This window comes from Erpetoichthys calabaricus, chromosome 11 (assembly GCF_900747795.2).
Source record: "Erpetoichthys calabaricus chromosome 11, fErpCal1.3, whole genome shotgun sequence".
NCBI classification, from domain to species: Eukaryota; Metazoa; Chordata; class Cladistia; order Polypteriformes; family Polypteridae; genus Erpetoichthys; species Erpetoichthys calabaricus.
This window is the reverse complement of record NC_041404.2, coordinates 21,784,097-21,799,569: the sequence shown is the minus strand read 5'-3', so window position 1 is coordinate 21,799,569 and position 15,473 is coordinate 21,784,097. Positions and strand designations below refer to the sequence as shown.

General features: G+C 37.2%; 1 protein-coding gene across 3 annotated transcripts in view; it reads right to left on the bottom strand.

The window, feature by feature from the left end:
• rbm27 (RNA binding motif protein 27) overlaps positions 1-15,473 on the bottom strand; it is a 124,978-nt gene that overhangs the window by 33,834 nt on the left and 75,671 nt on the right. For all 3 annotated transcript variants that reach the window (XM_051933462.1, XM_051933464.1, XM_051933465.1), the window contains exons 10-11: positions 10,231-10,384; positions 8,569-8,778 (exon numbers count right to left, since the gene is read on the bottom strand). In XM_051933462.1, coding sequence (XP_051789422.1) covers positions 8,569-8,778; positions 10,231-10,384 — 364 coding nt within the window. The remainder of the gene's footprint in view (positions 1-8,568; positions 8,779-10,230; positions 10,385-15,473) is intronic.

Sequence of the window (15,473 nt, the reverse complement as noted above, 5' to 3'; positions counted from 1 at the left end):
ATATACATTTAAGCATATTACCACCTTATATTTGTGTAAACAGGTTTTCTTATGAAGCATTTTTGCTTTTAGATTGCCGAGGTATAATTCTCATTTTTACCTTTAAAAAATCTAATACCCCAAATCCAAATAAATCACACTGCCAAATGAGCATTGCTTATTAAACTTCAGTTATCTAAAATAATGGCTTCCAAACTCAGTCCTGGGGACCAGCTGTGGCTGCAGGTTTTTGTTCCAGCTAATGTCCTTTTTTAAATGGCATTAGCCTAATTAAGTAAGCTATTTCCCAGTGTCTGTGTTTTGAGGTCAATGTAGAAATTACAAAACTAAGTTTGGTAAACTTTTTTAACAATATTTCATCCTTATTTTCATTCTGCTTTTCTAAGTGTTTTGGTTATTTAATCCATTATATACTAATTAGTGGGCCTGATACTAAAGACGTTGCAGCCTTACATCATTAAGTGTTGTTTACAGGGTGTCTGCTCTGTTCATTTTTAATTGTCATTATTAGGATACAGTTAAGGGATCAAACTATATTGGAACCTCGGTTCACGAACGTCTCTGTACACGTACAAATTGGTTTACAACCAAAAAGTTCGCCAAACTTTTGCCTCGGTTCACGACCACACACTCTATATATGAACAAGCCAGTTTCCCTTTCGGTTTATGCGCGCTGATGATTTCCGCACGTGTTGCATTGTTCTCTGTCAGACGTGCGTGCTTGCACTGTGAACTCTTTGTGCTCTATTTCATTTCCCTTCCGGTTCGTACGCACCGATTACTGTATTTAAGCATGTGTTCAGCCTCTCCCTGTTCACTGTTCTCAGTCAGACGTGCGTGCTTTACCTGTGAACTCTCTGTGCTCTACAGTATTTCATGTGCTTTTGCAGTTAACCATGGCTTCTAAGCAAGTGAAGAGTGGTGAGAAGAAAGTTTTGCAGAAAATTAAAATCGAAGTAAAGAAAGAAATTATTGAAAAGTATGAGCGTGGCGTTTGTGTTACTGATCTTGCCACCGAATACAAGAAGTCAAAATCTACGATTTCGACTATTCTAAAGCAGAAAGAATCTATTAAAGCAGCTGATGTTGCAAAAGGAGTTACAACGTTAACCAGGCAGAGGCCTCAAGTGCTGGAAGAGGTGGAAAAACTGTTGCTAGTGTGGCTGAACGAGAAGCAACTTGCAGGGGATAGCGTAAGCAAGGTGATGTTATGCGAGAAAGCCAGGAAGATTCATGGCGATTTGCTGCAAAACTATTCTTCTACGAGTGGCGAAAGTGAGGAATGTAAAGCCAGTAGAGGATGGTTTGAAAAGTTTCGCAAGAGAAGTGGCATTCATAGTGTGGTAAGGCATGGAGAGGCTGTTAGTTCCGACGCTGAAGCTGCGAAAGAATGTGTGAAAAATGTCACAAAATTAGTAGAGGACGAAGGCTACATCCCGCAACAAGTCTTCAACTGCGACGAGACCGGATTGTTCTGGAAGAGGATGCCGAAGATGACCTATATCCACGGTTTTCAAACTGTGGTACGTGTACCACTGGTGGTACTTCAAGTCATGCCAAGTGGTACTCGTGTGGTCCTTTATTTTCCACGAATCGACGTGTGCATATGACTTTTCAGTTGTTTTACCCGTTTATACACCTCGCACTTTTTAAAAACGATTCTTTAATTAGTTTAATATCACTTTAACGTCACAATTATAGTCATTATAGTGATTATAGTGACTTTTTCTTCAAAACAACACGGGCGTAAATTAACGATTCATTGACAGTGGTACTTCAGTTTACTGGTCCTCGCGGAGTGGTACTTGTTCAAAAAAGTTTGAAAACCGTGGACCTACATTACCCAGGAAGAGAAGGCTATGCCCGGCCATAAGCCAATGAAGGACAGGTTAACCGTTTTGCTGTGTGCTAATGCTAGTGGCGACGTAAAAATCAAGCCATTACTTGTTTACCAATTTGAGAACCCTCGTGCTTTCAAGCAGCACAATGTAAACAAAGCCAGACTGCCTGTGATGTGGAGGGCAAACACGAAGGGGTGGGTCATAAGGACCTTGTTTTTAGAATGGCTTCACGAGGCTTTCGCTCCCACCGTGAAGCGATATCTCGAAGAGAATAACCTGCCTAAAAAATGCCTTCTTCTGATGGACAATGCACCGGCACACCCTCCAAATTTGGTTGACGATATGGTCGAGGAGTATGACTTTATTAAGGTCGTGTCCCCCCCCCCCCCAACACGACTCCTCTTCTGCAGCCAATAGACCAGCAGGTTATTTCAAATTTTAAGAAGCTGTACACCAAAGGACTATTCGCCAGGTGTTTCAATGTGACCGAGGAGACATCTTTGACCCTGAAAGAGTTCTGGAAGAACCATTTTAATATCGTTCATTGCATCGGCCTCATTGATAAGGCCTAGGAAGACGTCACACACCGGACCTTAATCTCGGCCTGGAAGAAACTTTGGCCTGAATGCATTCCTGAACAAGTTTTAGAAAGCTTTGAGCCTACTGTTGTGGATGAGATTGTGTCCATGGGCAAGAGCATGGGTCTTGAAGTGGACAATGAGGACATCGAGGAGCTGGTCCTGGATCACAAGGAGGAGCTGACGACAGAGGAACTCGTTGAACTCCAGCAGGAGCTGCTTAGGTTGCTCACCGAGGAGCAGTCCTCCGGGGAAGAAGAAAGGGCGATTATAAAAAGTGATGCGATAAAAGCCATCATGGAAAAATGGAACGAGTGCCAGGATTTTTTCGAAAAGAACCACCCTGACAAAGCGGTTACGAACAGAGTGATAAACATGATGAATGACAATGTCGTCTCGCATTTCTGAAAAAACTTTAATGCGTAGGAAAAGGCAAGTCACATTAGACCGCTATTTCGTGAAGTCTGATCCACCAGCTAAACAGCTAAAAACACCAGAAACCCAAGAAATCACAGAGAAAACACCTGAAGGAGAACATCCCTCCATCGTGGAGCCGGACTCTCCCTCAAAACTGTAACCTCCTCTCCACTCAGTTCCTCCTCACTACCTTCATGTCAGAACTCTACTCATGCAAGGTGAGTTTTCTTGGTGGTTTATGGTTAGTTTTTTATTACGGATTTTTCAAATGTTCATTTTTCAGTTCGTAATGTGAATTGTTGCAATGTTACTTTTCTTGGTTGTTTATTAAATTTCTGATTTTTTTCATTTTTTTCCCTGTGCTTAAAACTCATTTAAATAGAGTGTTTACAGCGATCGGGTTGTTAGGCTATTAGCGTGAACTCCTGCAATGTTACTTTCTTGGTTGCTTATGGTTGTCTTTTAAATAAAGTTCAGATTTTAAAAAGAGTGTTTACAGTGATCGGGCCATAAGGCTACAGTATAGCACGAACTCTTGCAATGTTAGTTTTCTCTGTTGTTCAAGGTTATCTCAGTGTTGTTCAATGTTTTTACATTTAGTTTACTATTATGCTGTGCATTCTATGGTTTAATTAACTATATTTGTGCTTAAAAACTTTATAAAAATATATATTTACATACAGTTTGTATGGTCTGGAACGGATTAATTGTATTTACATACAATCTTATAGGGGAAATTGCTTCGGTTCACGACCAAATCGGTTTACGACCAGAGTTTTGGAACGAATTATGGTCGTGAACTGAGGTTCCACTGTATACAGAAAAAGGGGAAAATAATAGGACAACAAGAAAAGAGAATTAAGCATTTAAAGCTATAGCAAAATTAAAAATACAGGTCAAATCCCGTCATTACAAATACAGAAATAATTAAATTTTCAGAATAACGAATACTCTTTGTGAACCCGGACCAACATTCATACAACATCATGTTAAATGAATTTCTTTTTAATGAAATGTAAATTTCAGTATAACAAATATTTTTTTTAGTCAAAAATGGCCACCAAAAATGAGATGCAAAAAATACTTAATGCTGCACCGTGTCTTGGCAACCTTGAAAAGGCTGTTTCAAAGAAGCAACAGTCTATTGTGAAATTTTCGGTCTTGGGTAGTAGGTGTAACATCATACACATAGCCAAATGCATAACCTAGCGTCCACATGGGTAGTTGTGTTACATCGAACATTCATTTTCATTCTGTGTTCATACCTGCTATTTCTAACATCTCGTTTTCCTTCTGTTTATTTATACCTATATTTCTATTAAAATGTTACATCTAACATCTTGTTTTCATTCAGTTTTTTCATACCTGTATTTCTATAAAAAAAAAAAAAAAAGCTGCATCTAAAGTCTCATTTTCAAATAAAATAATTTTTGCCGTTTGAGAAGCACTGTTTTTTACACAGGTATAGTCAAGCATGGATTACAGAGTTGCACAAGAGTCTGAAAGGTGTGTGCAGGTTTACAAGTAAAATACAGGTACTTTATTACTGTATAGAGAAGGCAGGTACAGTGTCAAGACTTCATTCAAAATATATGAGGCGCCGTTTCAGAAGCCTCACCACTCAAGATAAGAGCTGCAACACCTGCAATCATCCCGCTTTAGCTCCCATCTTTAGATCAGAACACCATCACAAAGTCTGTTGTAATTGTAGTATACATCATGTGACAAGTATGTTACACGGTAAGCCTAATCCTGCCAATGACAACCAATTACTTTGCTCGTTTTACTGTTTGCTAGATGCAACAGTGCAGCTTTGGAACTGTCTTTGAGCCGCAGCCGTTAGAAATCGTGAATTGCCGACAACCCCCGTCACAATATTATATACAGTTTCCCCATATTTGTTATAACAAACTTTCTGTTATAACATATAGTTCCATGATTTTCATTATAACGGGATTTAACCTGTATTTCTAAATGTTTTATACATCTAAAAATCATACTCTTGTGCTTTTGTAAATGCAGAATATGAGACAGCTAAAAGGAGACCAATTGTTATCACTGATTGTGAATCTGGTTGGAAAAAAAAACCCTACAGCCACAATGGATCTGATCTGTAAAAACTATAAAACTATAGTTAAAAGTATAAAATCAAAGCCATGACTCTGCACATACGTATGAAAGGAGCTTAAATACAAAGTCTTGCTTCAACAAATGGCTCTTTATGCAGGTGAACACAGATAAAACACAAATAAGCTGGGCTCTACAGGCTGAGTCACACTTACCTTTACAGGCTTCACAGATCAGTTCACTGGCACTACATCCAAGTACTGCACCCACTCAACTCAAGACTGCAAACACTACAAAGAGTGGTGACTTCAGCTCAAAATTTTACTGCCACAAAGCTACCTTTTGTTCACTGTATAAATATCACACTTTGCCTTAGAAATGCAAACAGCATTATTAAAGAGATCTTGTATCTTGAACATTTATTTCTCTCTCTCACTGTTCTGGAAAACTTGTCAGGTACATACAATGACATGCAAAAGATGGGTACCCTTGCTTAAAATGTTACTGTGAATAGTTAAGTCAGCAGAAAATGAACTGATCACCAAAAGACAAAGTTAAAGGTGACAAAATGCCAAAAACTAAAAACTGCATGAAGCTAAAGTTTGGGTACCCAACATGGTTAGTACTTAGTAACACCCCTTTTGGCAAGTATCACAGCTTATAAACACTTTCTGAAGCCAACTAAGAGTCTTTCAGTTCTTACTTAGGGTATTTTCGCCCATTTGTCCTTGCAAAAAGGATTCTAATTTTGCAAGATTCTTGCATGAACTGCTTCTTTGAGATATATCCACAGATTTTCAATGATGTTTAGGTCGGGGGACTGTGCGGGACATGGCAACACCGTCAGCTTATGCCTCTTGAAGTGTTCCATTATAAATTATGAGATGTGTTTCGGATCATTATCTTGTTGTAGGACTCTTTTTAACTTCAACCTTTTTTTTTTTTCTTTTTTTTTTTTAATTTTACAGATGATGTGATGTTTGCTTCCAGAATTTGCTGGTATTTATTTGACTCCATTCTTCCCTCTACCAATGGCATGTTTCCTGTGTCACTGGCTGCAACACAAGCCAAAGCATGTTCGATCCACCCCTATGCTTAATAGTTGGAGAGGTGTTCTTTTCCTGGAATCTGACACCCTTTTTTTTTTCTCCAACATACTTTTGAACATTTGAGCCAAAAAGTTCCATTTTGACTTCATCAGTCCACAGGACTTGTTTCCAAAATGCAATAGGCTTGTTTAGATGTTCATTTGCACACGTCAGGTGCTGAATTTTGTGGCCACAATGAAGGAACTGTTTTCTTCTGCTGACTCTGTCAGCAAGGTCAAATTTGTTCAGATGTCACTGCACAACAGAACAATGCATCACCACTCCAGAGCTACCTGAAAAAACTTTGCTATAATCTTGTAGCCTTCCCCTGCTTTGTGAGCATCAATTATTTTATAAACTTTGCTATAATCTTGTAGCCTTCCCCTGGTTTGTGAGCATCAATTATTTTATTTTTTAGAGTGCTAGGTAGCTTCTTAGAGGTGCCCAAGGCTACTGACTATCGGGACAAGGTTTGAGGAGTCACAGAAATTATATAGCTTTGCAATTTCCTAAGGATGACTGAACAAGCCATAGCCCTAATAAGCTAATTAAGGCACGAGACCTTGGGAAAAGTTCTCAGACCTCAGATATTTTGGGGTGCCAAACTTTTGCATGCTGCTCCTTTCCTTGTTTCACTATACAATTGTACAAAACAAAAACATTACACTAATTTTACATAAAATGCTGAAAAGAAATGTCATCTTTAACTTTAAGCCTTTTAGTGATCAGTTCATCTTCTGCTCAATTAACTATTCATAGTAACAGACATTTTAAGCAAGGGTGCCCAAACCTTTGCATGCCACTGAAGAAAAGCAAACAGTATTTTTAAATACCTCCGCCATACTGAGCAGTAAATTTTCTCCCTCCTCTGTTTTGGAAAATAGCTAAGGACCATTAGCATTCATACCAACAGATGTGGGGACAGTTTTAAACAAAAGATCACAAGGCTACTAACAGCCACTCATACTGTCAATGGTATGTGATGCTGTCTTTAACATGATGCGTACACTGGCCATTTATATTGTACTACTATTCTATGCATAACATGGAATTAAGAAAGTCATACTGTGCAGTCATTACAATCTGAACTTCAAGAGACATCTGCTTGCCAGTATATAAAGTAGTTCTAGTTAGACATTTTAATAACAAAGTGTGATATTAACTTTTATACTGAAACTTGACTTAAAACATTAAACTGTCTCTTTAACAGAAGGTTCTACCTATTACAGAAAAGTTACAACTTACAGATCGATTACTAATTTTGAATTTCAAATACCTATAAGTCTAGCAGATACTACTTTCTTTAAAGTGTTGATATTAGACAATAAAACTGGATAAAGCTTAAAAATAATTAACTTTCAGACCTCCTAAGCCTCATTCCACGTTTAATATAGTTTAGCAACTATCAGTGGTGTCAACAATAACAGAAACTCTTACTGGGAACTTTAATATTTAAATAGACATACACTGACAGTAATAAAAATAATTATTTACATTTATATAGTGCTTTTCTCACATTTCAAAAAGCTTTTCATAGTGGGTGGGGGGGGAGCCACTTCAGCCGCCCCCAATTTTTGCGTCAATACGTCACCACACAGTAGCCATTAGATGGTGAAATGTTTAGAGAGAGATAGCCTATTACAAACAAGGGAGGATTAAGGAGCCAGAACAACTAGGTCAAGGACGGCAATTTAGCCTGAACAATGGCATACACTGCTCTTTACAAAGGATGCCCAGGGATTTTTTTATGACCACAGACAGCCAGGACCTCAGTTTATCATCTGATCCAAAGGATGGCACCATTTTTACAGCACAGTGCCCCCATTACTGCACTGGAATCCACATTCAGACCACAGGGTAATCGCCCCATGCTGGACTCACCAGCACCAGCAGCAACCCAAGGTTTTTCTAGACGGTCTCCCATTAAAGTACTGGCTGCACCCAAACATGTTTAGCTTAGGTGGATGACCTCTTCTGAAGTGTATGTAGTATGACTGCTTTTATATATTTCTGAAAATTTCTACAGGATCACCAAGGAGTAAAATGTCCTTTAAACTTTCATAATCATGCTTAATATTGAATTGTCAAAACGAAAATCTTACTCTAGATTAAAACCATTTCCTATTATTTGATTATGTTTGATGTGCTCTATTTCTTCCAAAAGAGAAGTGGGATGACACAATTCAGCCACTAGCAAGCTACGTGGACAGGGATACTAACAGTAGCACAGTTCAGACACTGAAGGACAATGTACACCGGGAAACCATTGCTTCACAGTAAGGAAGGTATTTTCAAGTAAGAAAGGCAGACATCTTCTAAGTAAGGCATAAGTTTGTCAGTTTTACATTAGAAAAAGGAAGGGGTGTCCCTTATCAGCAGTATCTGAGCTTGCTTCGGAGTCCCATCCATCCATCCATCTCAGGAAGCAAGTGTTGCATGCTGATTACCACATGAAAAAAAGAATTTCACTGTTCTCTGTATATATGGTAACATAATTAGAAACAAACAAATGGAAGGCTAGTACAATATGCATCCTTTTGTTAACTAGAGTAATATACTACCAATGCAATTCATTACCTTGTGTACACTTGTATGTTGAGGTATAACAGGTGAAACCTGGGTTTGATTTTGTTGCGTTTGCTGTGGCTGTTCATTATTGTCTCTATGCCAATATACTCGAATAAATCTGTTGTTTAACACGGCTTCTGTACTAGAGATTGCCCTTCTGGCTTCTTCATTTGTCGTGTATTGGATCATCGCAGCTTCCGGGTCCCCACCAAAAACAACCTATATTACATTTGAGAAAGAATAAAAGAAAACACTTTGATCAGTATAAATAGTTGGATTAAGCAGGTTTGAGAATGCTACGTTATTTTGCTGCTTCAATATTTGTTAAAATATAATAATAATTCAGTAACTTCTCACAAGATCAACTGCTTCATAATTGCTGCACCTCAGAGTTAAGCGAGAAATTGATGGTAGTAGATTATATACATCTTTTAAGCCAGTTAGCAATTGTTTCTGACTTGGTGTATTAGAGTATAATGTATACATGTATCAGCGCGTGCTCCTAACCTCTCCCTCTCTCTCTCTCAAGAAAAAGATTTATACAGCTTTGAGAGTGCAATCAGATGTGTTCAGCAGCCTCAGATGTGAGTTTTAACTGTTTAGCCTGTACTGTCATACATTTGTTAAGAGTAGATGAAAGGACTGGGGTGATTAATCACTTTTATTACAGTGTCCTACACAGCCCCATTAAAAGAACGGAAGCTTCTTTGATTGTAACAACCACATCGACACATGTTTGTCTGTGTATCCATCCATTTTAACTGGTGGATACATTTCAGAGTTGCATTTGACACCACTTCACATATGGGCAACAGTGGCTGTGACGACAACGGTTGTAGCCATTAAAAATCAAGGGAAGTTTTAAACAAAGGGGCTGTTTGGCTGGTCTACATCATCGATGAAATGAGCTGCTCCATTTGTTAATACCAACACAAAATTAATTTAGGTTTTCAGTGCTTGAAGCACATTTCCCAGTTAATATGATCTGCACGTCACTGGTGAATATGAATCTGCAAACACTAAATTTGTTATTCGTTTGGTTTCTAACAGCAGACTAATGTTTATGAGCATAACACCTAAAATGTGAATAATGTAGTAAAAGCACTTACGTTGTCTATTAGAATGATGCGTTAGTGAATGCAATGTAGTCTCTCAGTTACGATTAATTGAGTAAAAGTAACTTTTGTAATTGTGGATTTGTACACAGTCTAAGCAATAAAGTCTGATGGGAGACATTTTGGAAACAGCACAGCAAAGGCTCTGAAATATTGGATTACTGTAAAACAAATCTGTGGAGGGCTGGCGAGGGTCGGATAAATTCAACTCAATATCAACAAATTCTTCAGGATAATGTTCAAGTATCAGTCACAAAGTTGAAGTTACGCAGGGGTTGGATATTCCAACAAGACAATGACCCAAAACACAGCTCGAAATCTACAAAGGCATTCATGCAGAGGGAGAAGTACAAAACCCTTGGTTTTGGGTTATGTACATCTTAAAGCAAATATCAACTGAATTCATCTATGGTACATGAGAGCCCAAGTAATCTAAATCATGACCAAAATAAGCAAGAATCAAATAAGAGGTTAAGTTAAATATGAACTAGCAACAATAAATTTACTAAATATTGAAATAATCAACACATGATTTGAATGTTTACAAAATCATTACCTGAATATTAACAATAGTGCCAAACTTGCTAAAGTGCTCATTCAGTTTAGCAATGTTGTTCAGATCCCTGGGAATTTTGCGAACCTCCAGTCTGGTGTTGGCATAATGATTTTTCTTCTGAAATCCCGGCTTATGCTGGTTGTTAAAATTTTGTCTGATAGAAACAAAAAGCAACAAATGATTTCTATTTTACGTAAAGTTCAACTATCAATCATCTCTGTCAAAATGAGTAAAACCATTCATTGTTTTTTTTTTGTTTTTTTTTTTTTTAAAGAGCAAACAGTTACTATGTTGATGGGTAAAATCATTCAACATTTTCCCTAGAAGACTGTCTACTCTTACAGTATAACACTATTACATTAATGAATTTTTGAAGCAAAAACAAAGGAAATTATTAAAAAAAAACAAAACATTCAGCATACTGTATATAGTACTTTTGCTAATTTAACTTGCATTCATGTATAACCTACAAAAAACAAAGGCATACATTTTTAACCTACACTTTTATATTCACCACAGAATATACTGGTATATATTTGGTTCACAAGCAAGCTGGTTTACAGATTTGTATCTTACTTGTCAGTTGTAATAATAATTCATTACATTTATATAGCGCTTTTCTCAGTTGTACAAGAAACTGACTGCCTAAAATTTAATATTTACATGAATATGACCCAAAATAGACAAAAATAGAAATGAATACATTGTTTATTAAATAAACATTTAACAAATCTCAATTTACCTATATTCTGAGGTATCTTAAACTTCAACTTAGTAGCAGCATCTCCTTTAGCAATTCTAATAGCAATCAAAGGCATCCTTAAAGTAATGCCTCTCACATCTGTTTAATATTTGCCTATTTTTCCTTACAAAACTGACTGAATTCTTTTAGATCTACTGTATTAAGCCGGTGTCATGTTAAACAACTTCTAGTCATGGGGTATGTCAGATTTATTGACTGCATTTGCCAATCTTGTCATCGGTCTATATTTCTCTATTATAAAAAAAAATCTTGGAAGGAGACATGTGATTTTCTCAGAGAGACACTTATACATCCCAAGAGAGAAGTTCACGCCTAGGGGCCGGAAATAAATGACAAAGAGTAGATGACAAAGTAGAACATCGTAAAGAATTCAAAAATGTTGGCGCGGTACACCTGCACAGCAGGTTAGAGATAATTAAGTATGAAAATTCGAAAGTCTCAAAAAAGGATAGTAAAGATCGCATTAGCGCAAACAAACGGAAATTATTGCTCGGTGAAATAACGGAACAGCGAAAAGAGATTGAATATATTGTTTGGATTTAAACTTTAAGTCGGAGACTTGAAGATCGTCTAATTTGTGTTGCCAGCCAGAATTAAAAGATTCAAAAAACGTTGGCACGGTATGAAGTCCTATGAAATGGAGACTTTTAACATGAGATTATTTCAAATCACACCCTACTTACAACTATTTTCAAACAAGACCATGGTCATCTAACCTCAGTCGTGTGAACGCTTTTGGCAGACACACGTCCTGCACTCTCAGCTCTTATAAATTTTATCAGGACAATAATTTTATACGTTCTAGATGACACATCAATGACTAAGCGAAGAAGAAAGAGCATGGACAAACATTAATAAATAACATGACTTTTTTGAGAGAGAAAAAAAACGATATTCACTCACAGGCAGTTATACGTTGCATTGTCACGATGTAAGTCCAAACACGGAATCAAAATTCAATGCGATCTTGAAGAAAAGTTAATTTCAAATATTGCTTTTACTAAAGTTTTAAAGTAAAAGTGAAAATAACGCATATGTAACAATTCCCATGAAAATAATCTCTTAAAATTGTATATACGGTTAACCAAACCGAGGACTAAAACATTGCCACCAATATCACATTTACTGATTGTGTGCCTATCTTTCAGCACAGTCATGCTCACTCTTTTTGTGACAGCCAATGTCAATGTTGCCTGACAGAACCAGCACAGTATAAATGGTTAACAGGCATGGCAAGATCAACTGCAATCTTTGCCCTTTATTTTTATATAACCGAGACATTTTGCCCAGACAGACACACAGATACTTGCCCTTTAATTAAGGTGGAAATACTTAATTCAATGATGCCATAGACAGTCAGCAAGCCTGAATGAGACACCAGTTTATCATACGCTGAATTCATACAACAAAGACACAAGTGCACTCACTATTTCTGAAGAAGAAATTAAGTAAAGTAAAAGTGACATGTAATGCTACTGTAGTTACTAAAGACAAATACTTATGGATTAAGGAAATGCATCCCTGAATTGCGTAAACTGATAACATTCTTAATTTTTGTTATTTGATACACTGTATTAATCCTCGAGGGAAAATTGTCTTTTCATATGACCTTTGCCTTTACAACTGTAAGGAAGGTATGAAGTAGTAGCAGGAGGAGAACAATCGAGCAAGAGCTGACTTAAATTAGCAACAGCTAGGGCGAAAAAACAAAGCACACGGAACACGCAAAGAATATTTTTCTGAAATTTTCACAAGTGAAAAAGTCAGTAACAAGCTAGGTGGTTCAAGAAATAAATCACTAAACAATTTGTAAATTACAGTGAGATAAAAGTAAAAAAATAGGATAAAATTAAATTTTCAAGCTAGTGATTTATCGACGAGTTTACTGTAATGCTAATGCTTATAGAGAGTTGTAAAATTTCCCTAATGATTGAATTTTTGAATTAACGTACATTTTTCAAGTAAATATTATCAGATAACAATTCAACTACTTAAGGATAAAAGGGAACCTGACAAAGTAACATGGTGATATTATTATTTAATTTCTTTAAAAACAATGCAAACAAGACAGTTAACAGTTTCTGATCAATATCTCTTAGCAGTATACAAAAATGTTGGTCTACTATGCCTTGCAAAGCTGATTATAGTCAGACAATTGTAGGTTTCTAATGAGAAACTAACCATTTCAGATAGTGTTACTACTTTTCTTAGATTATTTCAAATTACTCTTCCATTTTTCACCTAGTACACATTTTTAACAAATGACCCAGTTGCATTTTGCCATTCAATCTAGCCAAGGACATACAGGGTGATGTTTTCCTGAATAATCCTCACGAAGAGAGTAGGATCCTTCAATACTGTTGAGCCTTGATTCAAGAAAGCATCACACAATCCAAAGCACCACCACTAACATACTTGACCAGTGGTGCTAAGCTTCAACTATAAAATGCAGTATTCACTTTCAGTAGATCTACTGAGGCCCAATTTAGCCAAATCACTACACTTTGTTTTTTTAACAATAGAAGAATCTTCTAGTATTCCTGACAATTTAAGTGCTTTTTGACAAACTTAACATGAATGTATGTTCTACTTAGTAAGATGGTAAGTAGTGCTGGGCGGTATACCGGTTCATACCGAAAACCGTTTATTATTTTTTTTATGATATGGATTTTTCTTATACCGCAACACCGGTTTAAATTGCCTAAACGATGTTCGGAATGTGGCGCAGCGGGAAACTGTTCAAGTGGGGACCTTTTTCACTGCTACACCGCTAAACACAGATTTGTTGCACTAGGGCTCTTTTTCACTGCTACACCAACAAATAGTGGGCGGTAGCATAGGTAGGCCGCGCGGTGAAAATGGACAGAGAGCATTCCGAAACTGAACTAAAAGTAAAGTTGAACATGATGAACGGAAGAACTTTTGCCGAAAAAAAGGAGTCACGTCCGTCGCCTGGAGATACTTTAGTTTTCAAAGGTCAGATGTGTAAATACTGTTTCTATACTACTGGATAATACTGCAAGCCAAGTTGTACTTGTTTTATTTGTTTTCAATACAGTGTAATGTACCTGGGTACTGTGTAATAGTGTGACGACATGTTGACTTTAATCTCGACGCTTATGACAAGAATAAAGTCGACATGTTGATTTTATTCTCAACATTTCTGCTTTATTCTCGCCATTTATGTCAAGATTAAAGTCGACATGTTGACTTTATTCTCGTACTTTGTCATTAAAGTAGAACATTGTAAACCAAACTTAATCGTAAAATGAATATTTAATTTACTGGATTTTCTCAAACCCCGTCATAAGTTATATAGCACATTAAATGCTTTAAGTGTTCCCCGAGCTTCTTAAACTGACTTCCTCTTGCACTAAGAGGAGGCCCCGGCAGCGATCGCCGCACAGAATACATTCACTTCATGATATTCCTGCTCTCTGAACATTTAGAATGCTAAGATAAATACTTGATATAATTTTCATGGTGAAATGCATTAAAGCATGTATTAATCATGTGGGGGCACCGCGGCGTGGAGGTTGCACTGCTGCCTTGCAGCAAGGGTGTCTCGGGTGTATCCTGCCTTGCATTTGCATGTTTTTCTGGTGGGTTTACTTCAGTTTCCTTTCAAAGTCACACAGAATGTGGGGTGTTGTTATGCTATATTGACCCTGCTAATGTATTTTTTGCTCGTATTCACCCTGCGATGTGCTGGCGACTCGTTCAGGGATGGGTGCCACCCTGAATAGATGGCATAATTAAACATGTATAATGAAGATATTTTTAAAGTTCTGAACACTCCGTGGGCTAAGTTTATAACTAGTTTTAATTTCACAAAGACGTTTATCGTGTGGTGATTGGTTATGTGGAGAAAGAAAAATGAAAGATAGGAATTGGGGTTTTGGTACGTCAGATAGAGACAGCACGCGTGGAATAAAGAAAGCCTGCTCAGAAGAACATCCATTGAATTCTGTGTTAGTGTTTCCGACCACCAGATCACAAACCCAACATTTACACAATATTTAAGTTAAACCTGTGCGATAGCCATTCATACATCCAGTTGTTTGGAGCCTCGTCACACCTGCCATAAAGTTCTCTACACTGAACATACACCTGGGGACCCCTTACTGCGAGGGAGCAGCACTACCGCCTCACTACCGTGCATGTTTAATACCTGCTTTAATGCATTTCATCATGAAAATGATATCAAGTATTTATCTTAGCATTCTAAATTTTCAGAAAGCAGGAATATCATGAAGTGAATGGATTCTGTGCGGTGATCGCTATCTCCTCTTAGTGCGGGAGAAGGAAGTTTAAGAAGTGTAGTGATTAACAACTGGGTCGGGGAACACAACACAAAGCATTTAATGTGCTACATTAACTTATGACGGGGTTTGAGAAAATCTAGTAAATTAAACAATGATTTTAGGATGAAGTTTATAATTAAAATAGAATGTCGTAAACTAAAGTAAACTGTGAGAAT